Source organism: Prionailurus viverrinus, chromosome F2 (assembly GCF_022837055.1).
Source record: "Prionailurus viverrinus isolate Anna chromosome F2, UM_Priviv_1.0, whole genome shotgun sequence".
Lineage (NCBI taxonomy): Eukaryota > Metazoa > Chordata > Mammalia > Carnivora > Felidae > Prionailurus > Prionailurus viverrinus.
Genome location: NC_062578.1, coordinates 38344374 through 38359859, shown reverse-complemented (window position 1 = coordinate 38359859; position 15486 = coordinate 38344374). Strand labels below are relative to the sequence as shown.

Sequence of the window (15486 nt, the reverse complement as noted above, 5' to 3'; positions counted from 1 at the left end):
CTGTCTGTATTGGATGAAGGACCTTACCTGTTTGAATCACTGCTGCATTTCCACTGCCAGAATAATACCTGGCATAAAGTAGATGCTTAACAAGCATCCGTTGAATAAATGAATGGCCTAATAGGGGTGCCTGGGTGGCGCAGTCGGTTGAGCGTCCGACTTCAGCCAGGTCACGATCTCGCGGTCCGTGAGTTTGAGCCCCGCGTCGGGCTCTGGGCTGATGGCTCAGAGCCTGGAGCCTGTTTCCGATTCTGTGTCTCCCTCTCTCTCTGACCCTCCCCCGTTCATGCTCTGTCTCTCTCTCTCCCAAAAATAAATAAACGTTGAAAAAAAAATTAAAAAAAAAATGAATGGCCTAATGAACACCCCATTTAAATCATAGCTTTTCTGTGAAGGCGAAGTGACGCAATGCATATGGGTGTGAAGTGACTCTTAAAGACAGAAACTGGAACAATGGTCTCCTTGCCCACTTTTTCCCTAACACCAACTCAGGTACACTTTTCACGTCTACTTTCTTTGATCTAAGATAACAACAGCTTAAATGAAGTCGTATGAACGCAATATCCTTAGTTGTACCCCTTCAAAGAGGATGCCCTGTGATCTGGTGATACACTTAGGGCTTCATGAAGATCAAACAGGTTTTGTCGCTGTTATTTAACATAAAGATGTTTCTGCAGAGTGGGAGCAAAATAGCAAACATAATCTCAATATATCCCCACAAATCCTCATAGAGGCTGAAATGGAAAGATAGAACGCCTGAAGGGATTTTTAGTGATTGCAAGTATTATTTTTCCCCCTCACGTGAATGGTATTGGGCCTGGTTTCCAGTGCAGGAAGGATCTATCACACTAAGTGGAGAGAAAAGAGAACACCTGTTCCACTGCAGGTACACTTCCTCTTAACGGGGAGATCAAACCTAGTGCCAAAAACTGCAGGAGACGAGAGAGTCAGCTGTGAAATGACATGCACTTAGCTACTGTTTGGCAATCGGGTAGTTGTTCCTCTAAAAGCCTAATTCGCAGTACAGAATAAGTTGTAGAAGCAAACGGAACTTGCACTGCCTCTCCATTCATTAAGACAGATCCTGCTGAGCCCTACACCGCTGGAACCCAATGCTGAAGACCATCACATCATACTTTCAGCAAATCTCTCAGACATTGTCCTCAAAATGAAACCCTTTCATGGAAAGGGAGGAAGAAAAAGTCTAGGGAAGAAAGAGATGTAATAATACTTTGATTTAAAGTTGGAAAAAAGGCATGACCTAAGTTTAAGCTATTCCTTTAAAAATAGCTATATAAAGTTAAGACACCAAATAAAGACAGGTTTGCCAAGCACCTCAAAGCCATTTGAAAAGGAGGTATTTGTGTTCTTTAAATGAATCTAAATTTATGTAACAATAGACTATGTTTTAACAAGGTCTGTTTTCCAAATAGAGGTCATGGATTTTCAGCCCTTCCATGATTGGAAAACTAATTTTCATAGCCGCCATTTTTCTCGTGAATATTTTTAGTCTCAGCTCACATATCAATTAATAAAATTAGGAAGGAGGAACGCTGAACTGCTGCCAACTGTAAGTTTAGGTTTTTTGCCCAGTAAATGGCCAACGTAAACGTGACAAACGGTGACATGGTGCCAGAGGGGCTGGCATTCTCCAAAGTCGCTTCCCCTGGACTCGATTACTTGTACAGAACCTCATTTTCAGGGGTCTTACTCAACCTCAGGACTTGGAAGTTTCATCTTTGTGGAGACAGTTCTTAAGATCTTAAACCATTGGCCTGACTTGTTACCTACCAACATCTACCTGGACATTTCTGCCTACGTGTCCTATTGGGTCTTGAAATTAACACATCTAATAAGCCGGTTCACCTCACCTCACCTCACCTCACGATCTCTCACTTGTCTCTCCATTTCTGTTAGTGGTACAATTGACCGAGACACTCAGGCTCAAATCCGCAGACTCCTCTTTGAGATACTCCTGTCCTTTACCCATCATACCCACTCAGGGGTCCTGTTAATTTCACTTTAAGTCTTTCACTCTGCCATTTTCTTTTCAGTCATACAATACAGGTCCGTCTCTTTCCATACCTAATCCCAGCAGGCTCAGATCTAGAACCTGCTCTTTAATGTCACTGCTTGAGATGGCTTTGGTGGCTCTGACTTTGAATGTTCCTGTTTAAATCTGTTTAAATCCAGTTTGTATGCTTGCTGTCCAATTTTCTATCTAAAAGATCTCTTTGGTCATGTCACTTACCTGTTGAAAAATAATAAATGCTTCCTGTTGTCTCCAAGACCAAGCCCAAGTCCCTTTCTCTATTATTTAATGCCATCCATAATATGGCCCCATCCATCCGCACAATCATATTTGTTATCATTTCCCCAAATGAAAGACTAACCAAACTGGTCTGAATATCCTCTCTAGCTGCTCTCTTTTTACTAAAATTTTACTGCTCCATAGCACAGGTTTGTTTGTTCACTAGTTTGTTATCAGACAAGCATTTATTCCAATTTTAGTGACAATACATTTTACTTTCCGGGAATTCTCTCTTCTCCCTTCAATATAGTGCTCTGGGACTGTTAATCAAGATGTTCTCCCCCTCATCAGTTAAGAAGCTACTTTCTAGAGGTTGAGAGTGTAATTACATCTTTTAGTATATCATGCAACCATTTCCCTGAGTCACTTTGAAACATTCCCAAGACATCAGCCAGGTCGTCCCTAAGAGCTGCCACATGCATCGTTCAAGCACCCTGCTACCTACGGCAGTGATAACTCAAGAGTCAGGCAATGCAGTACATTTATTTAACTTGCAACTCCACATATTACACATATAACTAGGGGTAGGCATGGGTGGCCTAAGAATTAATGTGAGCTTCTCTATTTGCTTTAACAGAATGGCTCAGGGGTGCCTGGGTGGCTCAGTCGGTTAAGTGTCCGACTTTGGCTCAGGCCATGATCTTACAGTTTGTGAGTTCGAGCCCCGCGTCGGGCTCTGTGCTGACAGCTCGGAGCCTGGAGCCTGGAGCCTGCTTTGGATTCTGTCTCCCTCTCTCTCTCTCTGACCCTCCCCCACTCACGCATGCTCTCTCTCTCTCTCAAGAACAAATAAACATTAAAAAAAAGAAAGGCCCAGATAACTACCAAGTAGTCATTTGTAGCATCACAGTGCTCCTGGCTATTATTCTATCCATGGGGCAGCCATGGATATATTAATACAATGAGGAAAACGGGTCACTGAAAAGTGAGAGGGAGAAGAAAGAAAAGGAAGCACCCACCTTCTTTTCCAGTCGATCAATTAATTTCTGGAGTCTATTGATCTGGGTCATCCACTGGTTGTCTTCTTCTAATAAGCCTTGAGGGGAAAATCATGAGGGCAATTAAACAGAGCAGGAATGCTTTGGCATCTCAGAATTTTCCTTTTACCCGGAAGGAAGCACACAGTGTCACTGACTAGTCAGCACCCTTTTAAGAAATATATTCACGTGAGTGCTTTCTAAGTTATTGATTTCCATAGATCCATGCATCCCAGTGGGTTCACTCTTACAAGTCTGTGGTTTTTATGTTGCCGCCTGTACTGGTCTTTGATAGTCAAAGAACAGCTCCTGCTGAGACACGTTTACCACCCCACGAGATGGCTGAGTTTTCTTCTGAAAAAAAGGAAAGCTTTAATCAACAATTCTAAACTTACTTCCAAAACGGTGGAAGAAGCCAGGGAAATAATAGGCTTGACCACAGTAAGGTAGCTGGTGTCTCCTTTCCTAGGGACTGACCCGAGCAAACACGGACAATATGGTCATGGCATAGCAGTTAAGAGAGCAGACTCTGGAACCTGAAGATCATGGTCAAATTACTTGGCTCCTCTGGCCTCAGCTTCCTTATTTTTAAAATGGCAATAATATCACCACTGGCCACATCGTCATTGTGAGGAATAAATTAGAATATATATGCATATATACAAACATATGCGTATGCATATATGTGTAGTATACGTATGTCTGTGTGAACGTATACACAAACACACATCTATAGTCCAGCACCGGGGCAAGCATTATGTAAGTTCTGCTGTTATTATTGCTGTAATTACATTTTCTAAAATAAGTAGCTTTTATTATTGTTTTTCAAGCTCTACACCCAATGTGGGGCTTGAACTCATGACCTGGAGATTATTCAAAGGTGCAGAGGGAAGAGTTGTGGTCTGAGCCCCTGCACAAACATCCTGGCATCCTTCTGTATCCTTATGGCAGCTTGTGCAAAATTATTTCATAGGCATTTGCTGAAATAATAGTATTGAATACTTCTTGATGGGAGAATGTAGTTGAATTCAAACCATAAAGCCTTGTTTTAGCTTTGAATGTTAGAAAGATAAGACCACAATTATAAAGAGGTAGTACTTTACATTAGAAATCACTTCTCTTTCTGCATTCTTGGGCAAAACTCTCAAAGCTTATCGCATAAATTATGATGCGAAACTAAGTAGTAGCACAGTCACACAGAAGCAGCCACAAAAAATCAGAATAAGGGTGCTTTATAATAGAAAACACTGTAACTGTATAAACAAAATCTATGTTTATTTTTAATTTAGGAATTAATTAACACATTTCCATTCCGGATTGTTCCTAAAAGAATTTAAGGTGGCTGTCACGTCAAAATTTCTTAGAAGGATATTTTGGGTTTTGCTGTGTTGTCAAAATGGTTAAAGCATAAAGGACAATCTATATTTTGACTCAGGAGCCTAGACGTGTCATTTCCTAGTCAACACACAGTAGACTGTATCATTGTTCCTAAGTTTTCACTATCTTCCTGTTATAGAATTCTACATATACAACCTCTGCCCCTCAACTTTGCAGGACCTCCTACCACAATGGATGGAGTACATGTCCCTTCCCACTATTACTGGCTTTGGCATGTGACTCATTTGGTCAATGGAGAGCTAGCAGGTAAGATGCACACAGTGGTTTTTTTTTTTTTTTAATTTTTTTTTTCAACGTTTATTTATTTTTGGGACAGAGAGAGACAGAGCATGAACGGGGGAGGGGCAGAGAGAGAGGGAGACACAGAATCGGAAACAGGCTCCAGGCTCTGAGCCATCAGCCCAGAGCCTGACGCGGGGCTCGAACTCAGGGACCGCGAGATCGTGACCTGGCTGAAGTTGGACGCTTAACCGACTGCGCCACCCAGGCGCCCCTGCACACAGTGGTTTTAACTGAGCTGTGTGATTTATGCTTCTGACACCCAGCAGAAGAGTTTGCTTCAAGTAGTCACTGATCCCAGGAGGCTACGTGAGAAGCAGAGCTGAGCCCAACCTAGAGGCTGGAGAGCACACATCACCCAAATCACAATCAACTACATACCCATGAACAAAAAAGACAAATATTTGCAATTGTAAACACTGAGATTTTGAGGTTGTTTCCAAGTAAAAATGGTCGAATGAATCATATGACCTTGGACAAATTGCTGTACTTCTGGGGAAATAAATATACTGACATCTATCTCATAAGGCACTAGAATATAAGATAATGATCAAGAAAGCACTTTGAAACCTTCCAAGTACAGTATGTGTAAATATAGGCTAGAGTTAGTACTTTGATTTTCTGATATATTAGATAAGGGTTAATTGTGTTAAAATGGTATGTTCAAGTGGTTTATATATATACATACATATACATATATACATACATAGCTTCTAGAAATTACTGTGATATTTTGTAACATGGATTTGTATATTTCAAATTAATTTCAAAGTAATTATTACAAATGGCATTATTAAAATATAATGACCTAAAAATTATTAATAAGGTTTTAGTCCAGGTTTGGGTCTGGGTGGCTCAGTCGGTTGAGCGCTCGACTTCGGCTCAAGGCATGATGTCGCAGTTCGTAAGTTCGAGCCCCACACAGGACTCGCTGCTGTCAGTGCAAAGCCTGCTTTAGATTCTCTGTCCCCCTCTCTCTGCCCCCGCCCCCCTTGCACGCTCCCTCTCTCTCAAAAAGAAATAAATATTAAAACATTTTTTAAAAGCTAAGGTTTCAGCCCAATAAAGGTTATATTACCCACTTCCTGAAACAGACTTTGCATATGTGTAGGCAGGCTTTAGGGGATCCGGAGCAAATTAGGGTAAAGGGCGCTTCCTTCCTTGAAACCAATAGGAATTTCTACAAGTCTCAAGGTCCCATCACCCTCTGTGCACTGCGAGGTGCGGTTGTGGGATTCTCATGGAAACAATGGTGTGGATCATCACCTCGTTCTTAATACCACAGGCTCTTTGCCACTGTGGTTCAGACAAACTTTTCTGAAAGCATTTCATTACTATTGCCGTTTTACTTGCTTAAAAAAAATAAATCAGTGTGAAAATCAAAACAGTCAGTTTGGAAGAAGAAAAATGGCAAAGCTACATTACCTGGACCACAGGCACTGAACTGGGGGCTTTTGGGGGAGAAGCTGTTGTGCCTCTGGACTCGGCGACTTGATCGCTTTCCAGGCCACTGGATCAACAGGACTTCTGGCTTGGTCGGCCCTTGCCTGGAACAGCAGAGACAACATTTAACCTCAGCGTCAGGCTCTGGCCCCGAGAAACGGATCTTCAGCCATCAGTCACAAAGATTTTCTGGTGTAGCGACAGGAGAAGTTAGGAGAATTACTGCTTGCCAACACGCTCTAGAGACCCAGAGGATTTGGTTTTATACACGTGAACCTACAGGAGAGACTCGGAGCTGGCTTTATGCTTTAAAAGTCTGAGTAAAAATCATATCGTAATTTGTGATTTAAGAAAAACTTCTTTCTTTTCTGGGCCAAACCATCAGTGGAAAAACTGTTTCTGTGTGTGCTGGTGTATTTAGTTTGCGAACACCTATGGAGTCTGTTTCTTCTTAGAGTTTTAAATTTTTTAAATCAAGGCTATGTATCCATATATTTTTAAAAGTCAAATAATTCTATAAAACTCATTTTAACAAATAGGAGTTCCTACTCACCTCCACACCACTCCCCATTCACAGAAGGAATGCTTACAACAAGTGTTCGTTTGGATGTTTATCCTCATACCTATATATAATATGCTTAAAGTGCTATCTCTTTATTCTTTAGTTTTTAAATGTATCTATTAGCTTCCTAAAAGGACAAGCTCAGGACAATGATATATGCAAGGAAATATTAATAAGGAATTTAAAGGAAGACTGCTTAAAAGGATGGATTCGATTCGGGAGGCAAGCATTTGGTTCCCTATTCTTCTCTCCTGGTTGGAATACAAACATGATAGCTGAATTCCAGCAACCATATTGGGTCATGAGGCAAACCTGAGGATGTACTCACTATGTGAAAAAGGCAGGAGGTCTATGATAAATCTGTAGAGCTGTCATACTTGTTTAGGCTGCTGCCACCACGCTCTTTCATAACAGATAATAAGTCCTTATGTGTTTAAGCCTCCTTTTTTTCCTGTTATATGCAGCAAAATCTAATACTAATTTATTCATCCAAAAATCTTCCTTTGTTATCAGTAAGGGAAAATTTCTTTAGCCTCTCTCTGGTGCTGATTCCCCCCCAACCCCCTTTTAAATTTGGATTTCATTTACTCTTTGGTTTGGTGGAAGGGAACATCTAATGGCTTCACAGGAAAGGGTGCACCATGCGAGGCAAAATTTGTGAGACACTGCATATTAAAAAGATACTTTTATTTTATTCTCCTACTTCATTGGTGGTTTTATGGGGCAAATAACTTTTTTTTTATTTTTTTAAATTCCAGTATCATTAATGCGCAGTGCTATATTAGTTTCAGGAGTACAATATAGTGATTCAACAATTCTATACACTACTCAGAGTTCATCATCATAGATGTACTCTGAATCCCCTTCACCTATTTCACCCATCCCCCCACTCAACTCCTCTCTCAGAACCATCAGTGTGTTCTGTATAGTTAAGAGTCTGTAACTGGTTTGTCTCTTTTTTCCTTTGTTTTGTTTCTTAAATTCTACATGAGTGAAATCGTATGGTGTTTGTCTTTCTCTTACTGAATTATTTCACTTAGCTTTATACTCTCCAGATCCATCCATGTTGTTGCAAAAAGCAAGATTTCATTCTTCTATGTGGCCAAGTAATATTCCACTGTGTGTGTGTGTGTGTGTGTATCTTTGATATCAATTAATCGACCATATGATCATGAGTTTATTTCTGGGCTTTCTATTCTGTTCCACTGATCTATGTGTCTAATTCTGTGCCAGCACCATGCTGTTTTGATGGCTACAGCTTTGGATTATATCTTGAAATCTGGATACCTCCAGTTTTGTTCTTCTTCTTCAAGACCATTTTGGCTATTCAGGGTCTTTGGTGGTCCCATAGAAATTTTAGGATTGTTTGTTGCAGTTTTGTGAAAAATACTGTTGGTATTTTGATAAGGACTGCATTAAATCTGTAGATTGCTTTGGGTTGTATGAGCATTTAAAAACTATTTCTTCTCCCAATCCACGAGCATGGAATGTCTTTCCATTTATTTGTGTCATCTTCAATTCTTTCATCAATGTTTTATAGTTTTCAGAGTACAGTTCTTTCATCTCCTTGGTTAAGTTTATTCTTTGGTTTTTAAATTATTTTTGGTACAAATGTAAACAGGATTGTTTTCTTAATTTCTCTTTCTGCTATTTATGAGTGTACAGAAATTCAGTGAATTTCTGTATATTGACTTTGTCTCTTGTAATTTTATTGAATTCATTTATCAGTTCTAGTAGTTTTTTGATGGAGTCCTCAGGGTTTTCTATATATAATATGTCATCTGCAAATAGTGAAAGTTTTACTTCTTCCTTACCAATTTGGATGCCTTTTCTTTCCTTTTCTTGTTGATTTCTGCAGCTAGGATTTCTAGTACTATATTGAATGACAGTGGTGACAGTGGACATCTTTGTCTCATTCCTGACCTTAGGGGAAAAGCTCTCAGTTTTTTACCAATGAGTATGATGTTAGCTGTGGGTTTTTACACATGGCCTTTATTATGTTGAGGTATGTTCCCTCTAAAGTTACTTTATTGAGGGTCTTTATCATGAATGGATGTGGTACTTTGTCAAATGCTTTTTCTGCATCTATTGAAATGAACATATAGCTTTTAATCCTTCCTCTTGTTCATGTGATATATCATGTTTATTGATTTGCAAATATTGAAATCCCACTTAGCTGTGGTGAATTATTTTTTAAAATTTATTGTTGGATTTGGTTTGCTAATATTTTGTTAGGATTTTGCATCCATGTTCTTCACAGACATTGGCCTGTAGTTCTCTATTGTAGTGTCTTTACCCAGTTTGGGTATCAGGGTAATGCTGGCTTCACAGAATGAATTTGGAAGTTTTCCTTTCTCTTCTATTTTTTTTTTTTTGGAATAGTTTGAGAAGAATGGGTATTAACTCTTCTTTAAATATTTGGTAGAATTCACCTGTGAAGTCATCTGGTCTTGGACTTTTGTTTATGGGGAGTTTTTGAATACTGATTCGATTTTATTGGTGGTAATCAGTATTCTGAAAGAGTATTCTTAGTTATGGCTTTTTTTTTTTCATTTCAGCACTTTGAATAATAGATCAAGCTACTCCCTCTGACCTGCAGTGTTTCTGCTGATTTTAATTATTATGTGTCTTGGTGTAGACCTGCTTGGGTTGATTTTATTGGAGGCTCTCTCTGCCTCCTTGATCTGGATGTCTGTTTCCTTCCTCAGATTCAGGAAGTTTTCAGCCATTATTTCTTCACATAAATTTTCTGCCCCTATTTCTCTCTCTTCTCCTTCTGGAATCCCTATAATGTGAATGTTATCGCACTTAATGGTGTCACTGAATGCCCCTAATCTAGTCTTATTTTTTACTATTATTTTCTCTTTCTTGAGCTTGATTGCTTTATATCACTGTGTCTTCCAGGTTACTGATCCATTCTTCTGCTTCCTCTAGTCCACTACTGATTCGCTCTACTGTAGTTTTAATTTCTATTATTGTGATCTTCACCTCTGTGGGTTTTTTTTTTTTTCATATTCTATGTCTTTGTAGAGAGTCTTACTGAAATATTCCGGTCTTTTCTTGAGTCAGATGAGTATGTTTATGACCATTAATTTAAATTCTCCATCAGGTATATTACTTATCTCCATTTCACTTTGCTCTTTTGCTCTGAGTTCATCCTGTTCTTTCACGTAGGACATATTCCCTGTCTCCTCATCTTGCCCAACTTTCTGTGTCTGTTTCTATATATTAGGAAAGTCAGCTATGTCTCCTTCTCCTGAAAGTAGTGGCCTTATGAAGAAGAGGTCCTGTAGTGCCATGCAGTGCAATGCCCCCCGTTTACCAGAAGCTGGCATTTCAGGGGTGTCTCCTATGTGTGTTACATGCATCCTAATGTTTTGGCCAAGCTGTATTTGCCTTCAGTATAGTCAGCTGCAGTGTCTCTCTCTCTGTCTGTTGTGCCAGGGTTTGGTCCTTGTTTTGTTAATGGGAAAGTCTGGTGCCACTTTGGCATTGAGTTTGGTCAAAGCAGGCATTTACCTGAACTGTGGTCGCACTGATCTCCAAGGCACTCCCCCTATATTGTCTACTGAGTGGTTTCTGTTGGTGGGCAGGGCCTGCAGTCAGACTAGATGTCTGCCCCAGTCCACTTCTGGGGCCCCAGTGGAGCTGGTATGTGTGGTTACCTTTCCCCCTCCCCAGGGCAGAAGTAACTTTGGATTTGCATTGGCCACTGTATTGGATTCTTGCCTAATGCCACACCTGTAGCACCATTTTGGACTCCTGCCAAGTTGGATTACAGCAGACGGGTCTGCAGAAGAACATGGGTGTTGGGCATGCTCTTGACAAGCTAGATGAAGAGTGTTTATGCTGATTCCCAAAGGAGTCCATATATCTACTCTGAGGTACGTGGGAGGGAAATGATGCTTGCCAACTCCTTTGTTCCTGGAGAAGTCTCCCAAAGATCCCTCCTCCTCCAGCACACATTTTGAGATTAGTAAATAAATCTCCTTCCCATATATTCATTCCCTTCAGTTTTCAAACTGCTGCTTCTATGCTGTATCTTAGCAGGGATGTTTGTTTTGCTGTTTCTTTGAGGGCGGGAACTCCATTTCCTATGGCCTTCCAGATCTTTTTTTTTTTTAATTCTAGGTGTTAAGCCCCACTAATTCAAAGAACTAACGAGTTGAGCCACTCTGGTTTTCAAATCCAAATGTTGTAGGGGTTCATCTTCCCTGTGTGGGTCCCTTGTGTCTGGGGTGCTTGGTCCAGAGTTCGGTCATCTCCCTTTTCCATGCTTACAGCATCCCTCCCTACCACAGACAGTCGAGTGGGTCTATTTGGCTCCTGACTGTATCTCCACCCCTCCTACCACTTTCAAGGTGGCCTCTTCTCTACATTTATCTGTGGAAAGTCTGTTCTGCCAGTCTCCTGGTCATTTTCTAGGTTATTTACACTTATGTGGGTGTTACTTAGGTGTATCTATGAGACTATGTGAGCCTAGGATCCTTCTACTCGGCCATCTTTCCCAGAAGTCAGAGTGAAGAATTTTAGGTTGCAAATCATTTCCTCCTCAAATTTTGAAAAAGCTGCCTCACTGCATTCTAGCTTTTAGTGCCATTATTTTAAAAAATCTAGTGTCGGGGCGCCTGGGTGGCACAGTCGGTTAAGCGTCCGACTTCAGCCAGGTCACGATCTCGCGGTCCCTGAGTTCGAGCCCCGCGTCGGGCTCTGGGCTGATGGCTCGGAGCCTGGAGCCTGTTTCCGATTCTGTGTCTCCCTCTCTCTCTGCCCCTCCCCCGTTCATGCTCTGTCTCTCTCTGTCCCCAAAATAAATAAAACGTTGAAAAAAAAAATTAAAAAAAAAAAAAATCTAGTGTCTTATTCATCCTCTGTGTTTGACCTAGTTTTTGGTCTGGGAGATTTTAGACACTTCTCTGTCTCTGGTATTCTGAAATACCATAATGGCATTCCTTGGTGTCAGATTTTACAATTCATTGTAATGGGCTCTTAGTCTGTTCTATCAACTTGGAAACTCATGTCCTTGTCTGAGAATTATTTCTTAGATAATTTCTCTCCTTTTTTTCTCTATCTGAAATTACTACTTTTCAAATCTTGAACCTCTTGGACTACCCTATAGCTTTATTATTTTTCTTTCTTATTTTTCATCTCTTTTTGAAAATGTCATCACACTTTTATCTCCAAATCTTGCTCACAGGTTCTTATTTCTGCAATCATAATTTCCAAGAGCTCTTTGAGTGCTTTGAATATTATTATTTTTAAGTAGCATCCTTTCCTTAATTCATAAATGCAATATTTTTTCTGTTTTCTGAGGGTATTGATGATTTTGGGGGGGGGTCTTCTTCTGTTCTCTGGATTATATGTGTGTTCTAAGTTTCTTTTTTTGTGTTTGATTTGTTCTCCTGGTTGTCCCTGCCTATTTCAGAGGGAAGAAACAGGGATGATTGGAGAGAGAGGCAGGGAGGGAGGGATGGGGAGAGAGAGAGAGACAGAGAGAGGGAGAGAGGCAAAGAGAGAGAGAGAGGCAAAGAGAGCGAGAGAGCGAGAGAGCAAGAGAGCGAGAGAGCGAGAGAGAGAGAGAGAGAGAGAGAGAGAGAGAGAGGGAGGGAGGGTGGAAGGGAGGGAGGGGGCAATTGCCAACTCACAGCCTCCACCGTAGAGTGGCCTGGCTAGGCCTATTCATTATGGGCACCATATCTTGGTACTTTAAGTCTTTCTCTTGGACTGAGAAAAGCCAGGGAAGCATCCCCAACTAGCGTATAAGCTCGCTGTAAGTGCTCTGAGTGGGTTTCAATGCTCACCGTTCAGTATGGAGACTTTCACTTAATGCCTCAGTTTTTAGTATCATGTACTAACCCCTGCTGTGCTAGGTGTACATCTGTTCACCTTCTCCAGAACGAACATCTCTAGGCTTCCTCGAGGAGTCATCACACAGCACTGGGTGGAGCTTTCAGCAATACATTAGCCCTGCCTTCATCCCCACTGCACATAGTGAAGCCAATCCTTGAGCCTTTCTGAGATTTTGTGGTACCCATTACATTGCATTTTGGCTTCATACATTGTCTATATTTCATCTTTCTCAGAGCTTCTACATCAGTCATCACTGGATTCATCTTCTTTCCATATTCCAAGCTTCTATCTTGTTGGTTCCTCTATCCTTATCTTTGTAGGCTTATGACTCCTTTTTGTCCAGGCACTGTTAATGCCTTTTTTGAAAAGTTTAGGGAGGAAGGAAAAGAAATCATGTTTACTCTCCAATCTTTAACTAGACCATCCTATGGAAAGTCAACTTTCTATCAATTTCAGTGGTCACAAGAATAGGAGACTAGATTAGTTATTCTCTACGTTCAGGCTGAGGGAATATGAACTGTCTGAACTTTTATAATTACCTATAAGCTTCCCTGACTTCTATGATAGCCAACCATCAAAAGGAGAAAAATAACTTCCAAACCTAGAAGGAAATCAGTCATTTCTCTGGATAAAGGAGAACTTTGGAAAATAGAGTAAATTTTCAGATTCCATTATAAAAAAGAAATTCACATATAATTAAACTGTGTTCCCAGAAATCTGGTTTGTGAGGAATGGAGATTTATATAAGAGGACAGGGGCCTCTAGAGGGAAAACTTCAGTGTAACATAATGATTATTCTTGTCATTGGCTATTAGGTACTTTCAGAAGACATGGAATTAAAGTGGCTCCCATTTACCAGTATGCCAGGACAGATACAAGGAGTGTTGTAGAACACCATCTGAAAATCTCACCTCTGTGGCATTCCAGCTGTACGCATCCCTTCTCTCTGAAATTGCCATTTTCACATGAATAGACACAGACATTCTGCCCAACATTGCATGTCTAACTCATTACTGCAGGATGACTGATACTGTGTGATTCCTCCCTGGGGTTGATAACTAGACTAGATGCCTTCTCAAAATTTGCTATATTCCAAAGAGGCTTTGTATCCCTAGGTTTCACAAATATTAAGCCTCAAAGTAACACTGATGTTTAAGGGGAAGCAAATTACTGTAACCCTGGGATTTTTAATGTTCTCTGCAGGTTCCAGCTGTTGACTATGCAGGGCATCATGGAGTCTTCCTTTATGTTACAAAAAACTGATGAGGTTTTGGGTACATTGATTTGACCTCTCCTCTCTGACGTAGCTCTAACTCTTCCCAAATCTTTACTATATACTGTTATGAGACTAATATTCCCTAAAACCTGGGACGCCTGGGTGGCTCAGTCGGTTAAGTGTCCAACTTCAGCTCAGCTCATGATCTCACAGTCCATGAGTTCGGGCCCCATGTCAGGCTCTGTGCTGACAGCTCGGAGCCTGGAGCCTGCTTCAGATTCTGTGTCTCCCTCTCTCTCTGCCCCTCCCCTGCTCATGCTCTTTCTCGGTCTCTCAAAAAATAAAGAAAAACATTAAAAATGTTTCCATTACATTTCTCTTTCATTTACAACCACCAATCTCGGATCATATGAAATCTAAATGCAGTATCTAGCTTTTAAGACCTTCTAGGGGTGCCTGGGTGGCTCAGTCGGTTAAGCATCCAACTTCGGTTCAGGTCACGATCTCACGGTTCATGGGTTCAAGCCCCATGTTGGGCTCTGTGCTGACAGCTCAGAGCCTGGAGCCTGCTTTGGCTTCTGTGTCTCCCTCTCTCTCTGCTCCTCCCCGTCTCAAAAATAAACATTTAGGACCTTCCCTGGCTTACATGCCAGGTAGGTTACGTCCACTGTCCCAGGTCCTCATCCACTGCTATTCTACAAGGTTCCCTTTATTTGGGATTCCCTTTCATTCGTTCAGTTTCATATATTTAACATGTAGTTGTGCCAGGTAGAGGGAAACAAGGCAGAGCCCCTGTCGTTTAGAAACTCCAAGTCTCATGGGAGAGATAAGTAAACGACTGGGTTTGTAGGTACGTCTAAGTAGAGGGTACTGAGGAAATACACAGTGGTGGAGCAGGAGAAATAAAGACAGCAGTGCTGTCCAAGCAATGACCAAGCAAATGGGGAAGAGCCAGCCAGAAGAAAGGAGATGGTACTATGGGGTGGGTGAGAAGACCCATTCCCCCAGGGAGAATATTCTCTGCCATTAAATCTACCCTAAATATCCTGCTCAAGTCTTGTCTCCTCTGAGGCTTATTTACTGGTCTCTTACTTGATATCACAGGAAAAAGAGAGCCATCTTTCCTGTCTTGTTTTTTCCCCCACCAATGAGGGCCCCTGGGGTTCTCCTGGCTTTGGTCTATGGTGACCAGCTGATTCGAAGACGAAACTAGGGAGAGGAGACACAGCACTTTTAAACATCAGCACAACTTGCACTCTTCCATCAGGGTCACCAGAGATTCTAAGTTGGATTTATGGGCACAAACTCATAGTGGAAAAGAGTTTTTTATTTGCTTTTTACTTTATTTTTAATGAAACCTCCCCAGGTGGAGTATCATGGATTTGGGGTGGGATGTGGGCATCCCTGGGTACCTTAATCAAATCCTGTACAACAGCACTACCCAGATTTA

At 41.1% G+C, this 15486-nt stretch overlaps 1 protein-coding gene across 3 annotated transcripts in view; it reads right to left on the bottom strand.

The window, feature by feature from the left end:
- Window positions 1-15486, bottom strand: part of NECAB1 (N-terminal EF-hand calcium binding protein 1) — a 195853-nt gene that overhangs the window by 29976 nt on the left and 150391 nt on the right. For all 3 annotated transcript variants that reach the window (XM_047842897.1, XM_047842898.1, XM_047842899.1), the window contains 2 exons: window positions 6391-6512; window positions 3271-3347 (listed from right to left, as the gene is read on the bottom strand). In XM_047842897.1, the coding sequence (XP_047698853.1) occupies window positions 3271-3347; window positions 6391-6512 (199 nt within the window). The remainder of the gene's footprint in view (window positions 1-3270; window positions 3348-6390; window positions 6513-15486) is intronic.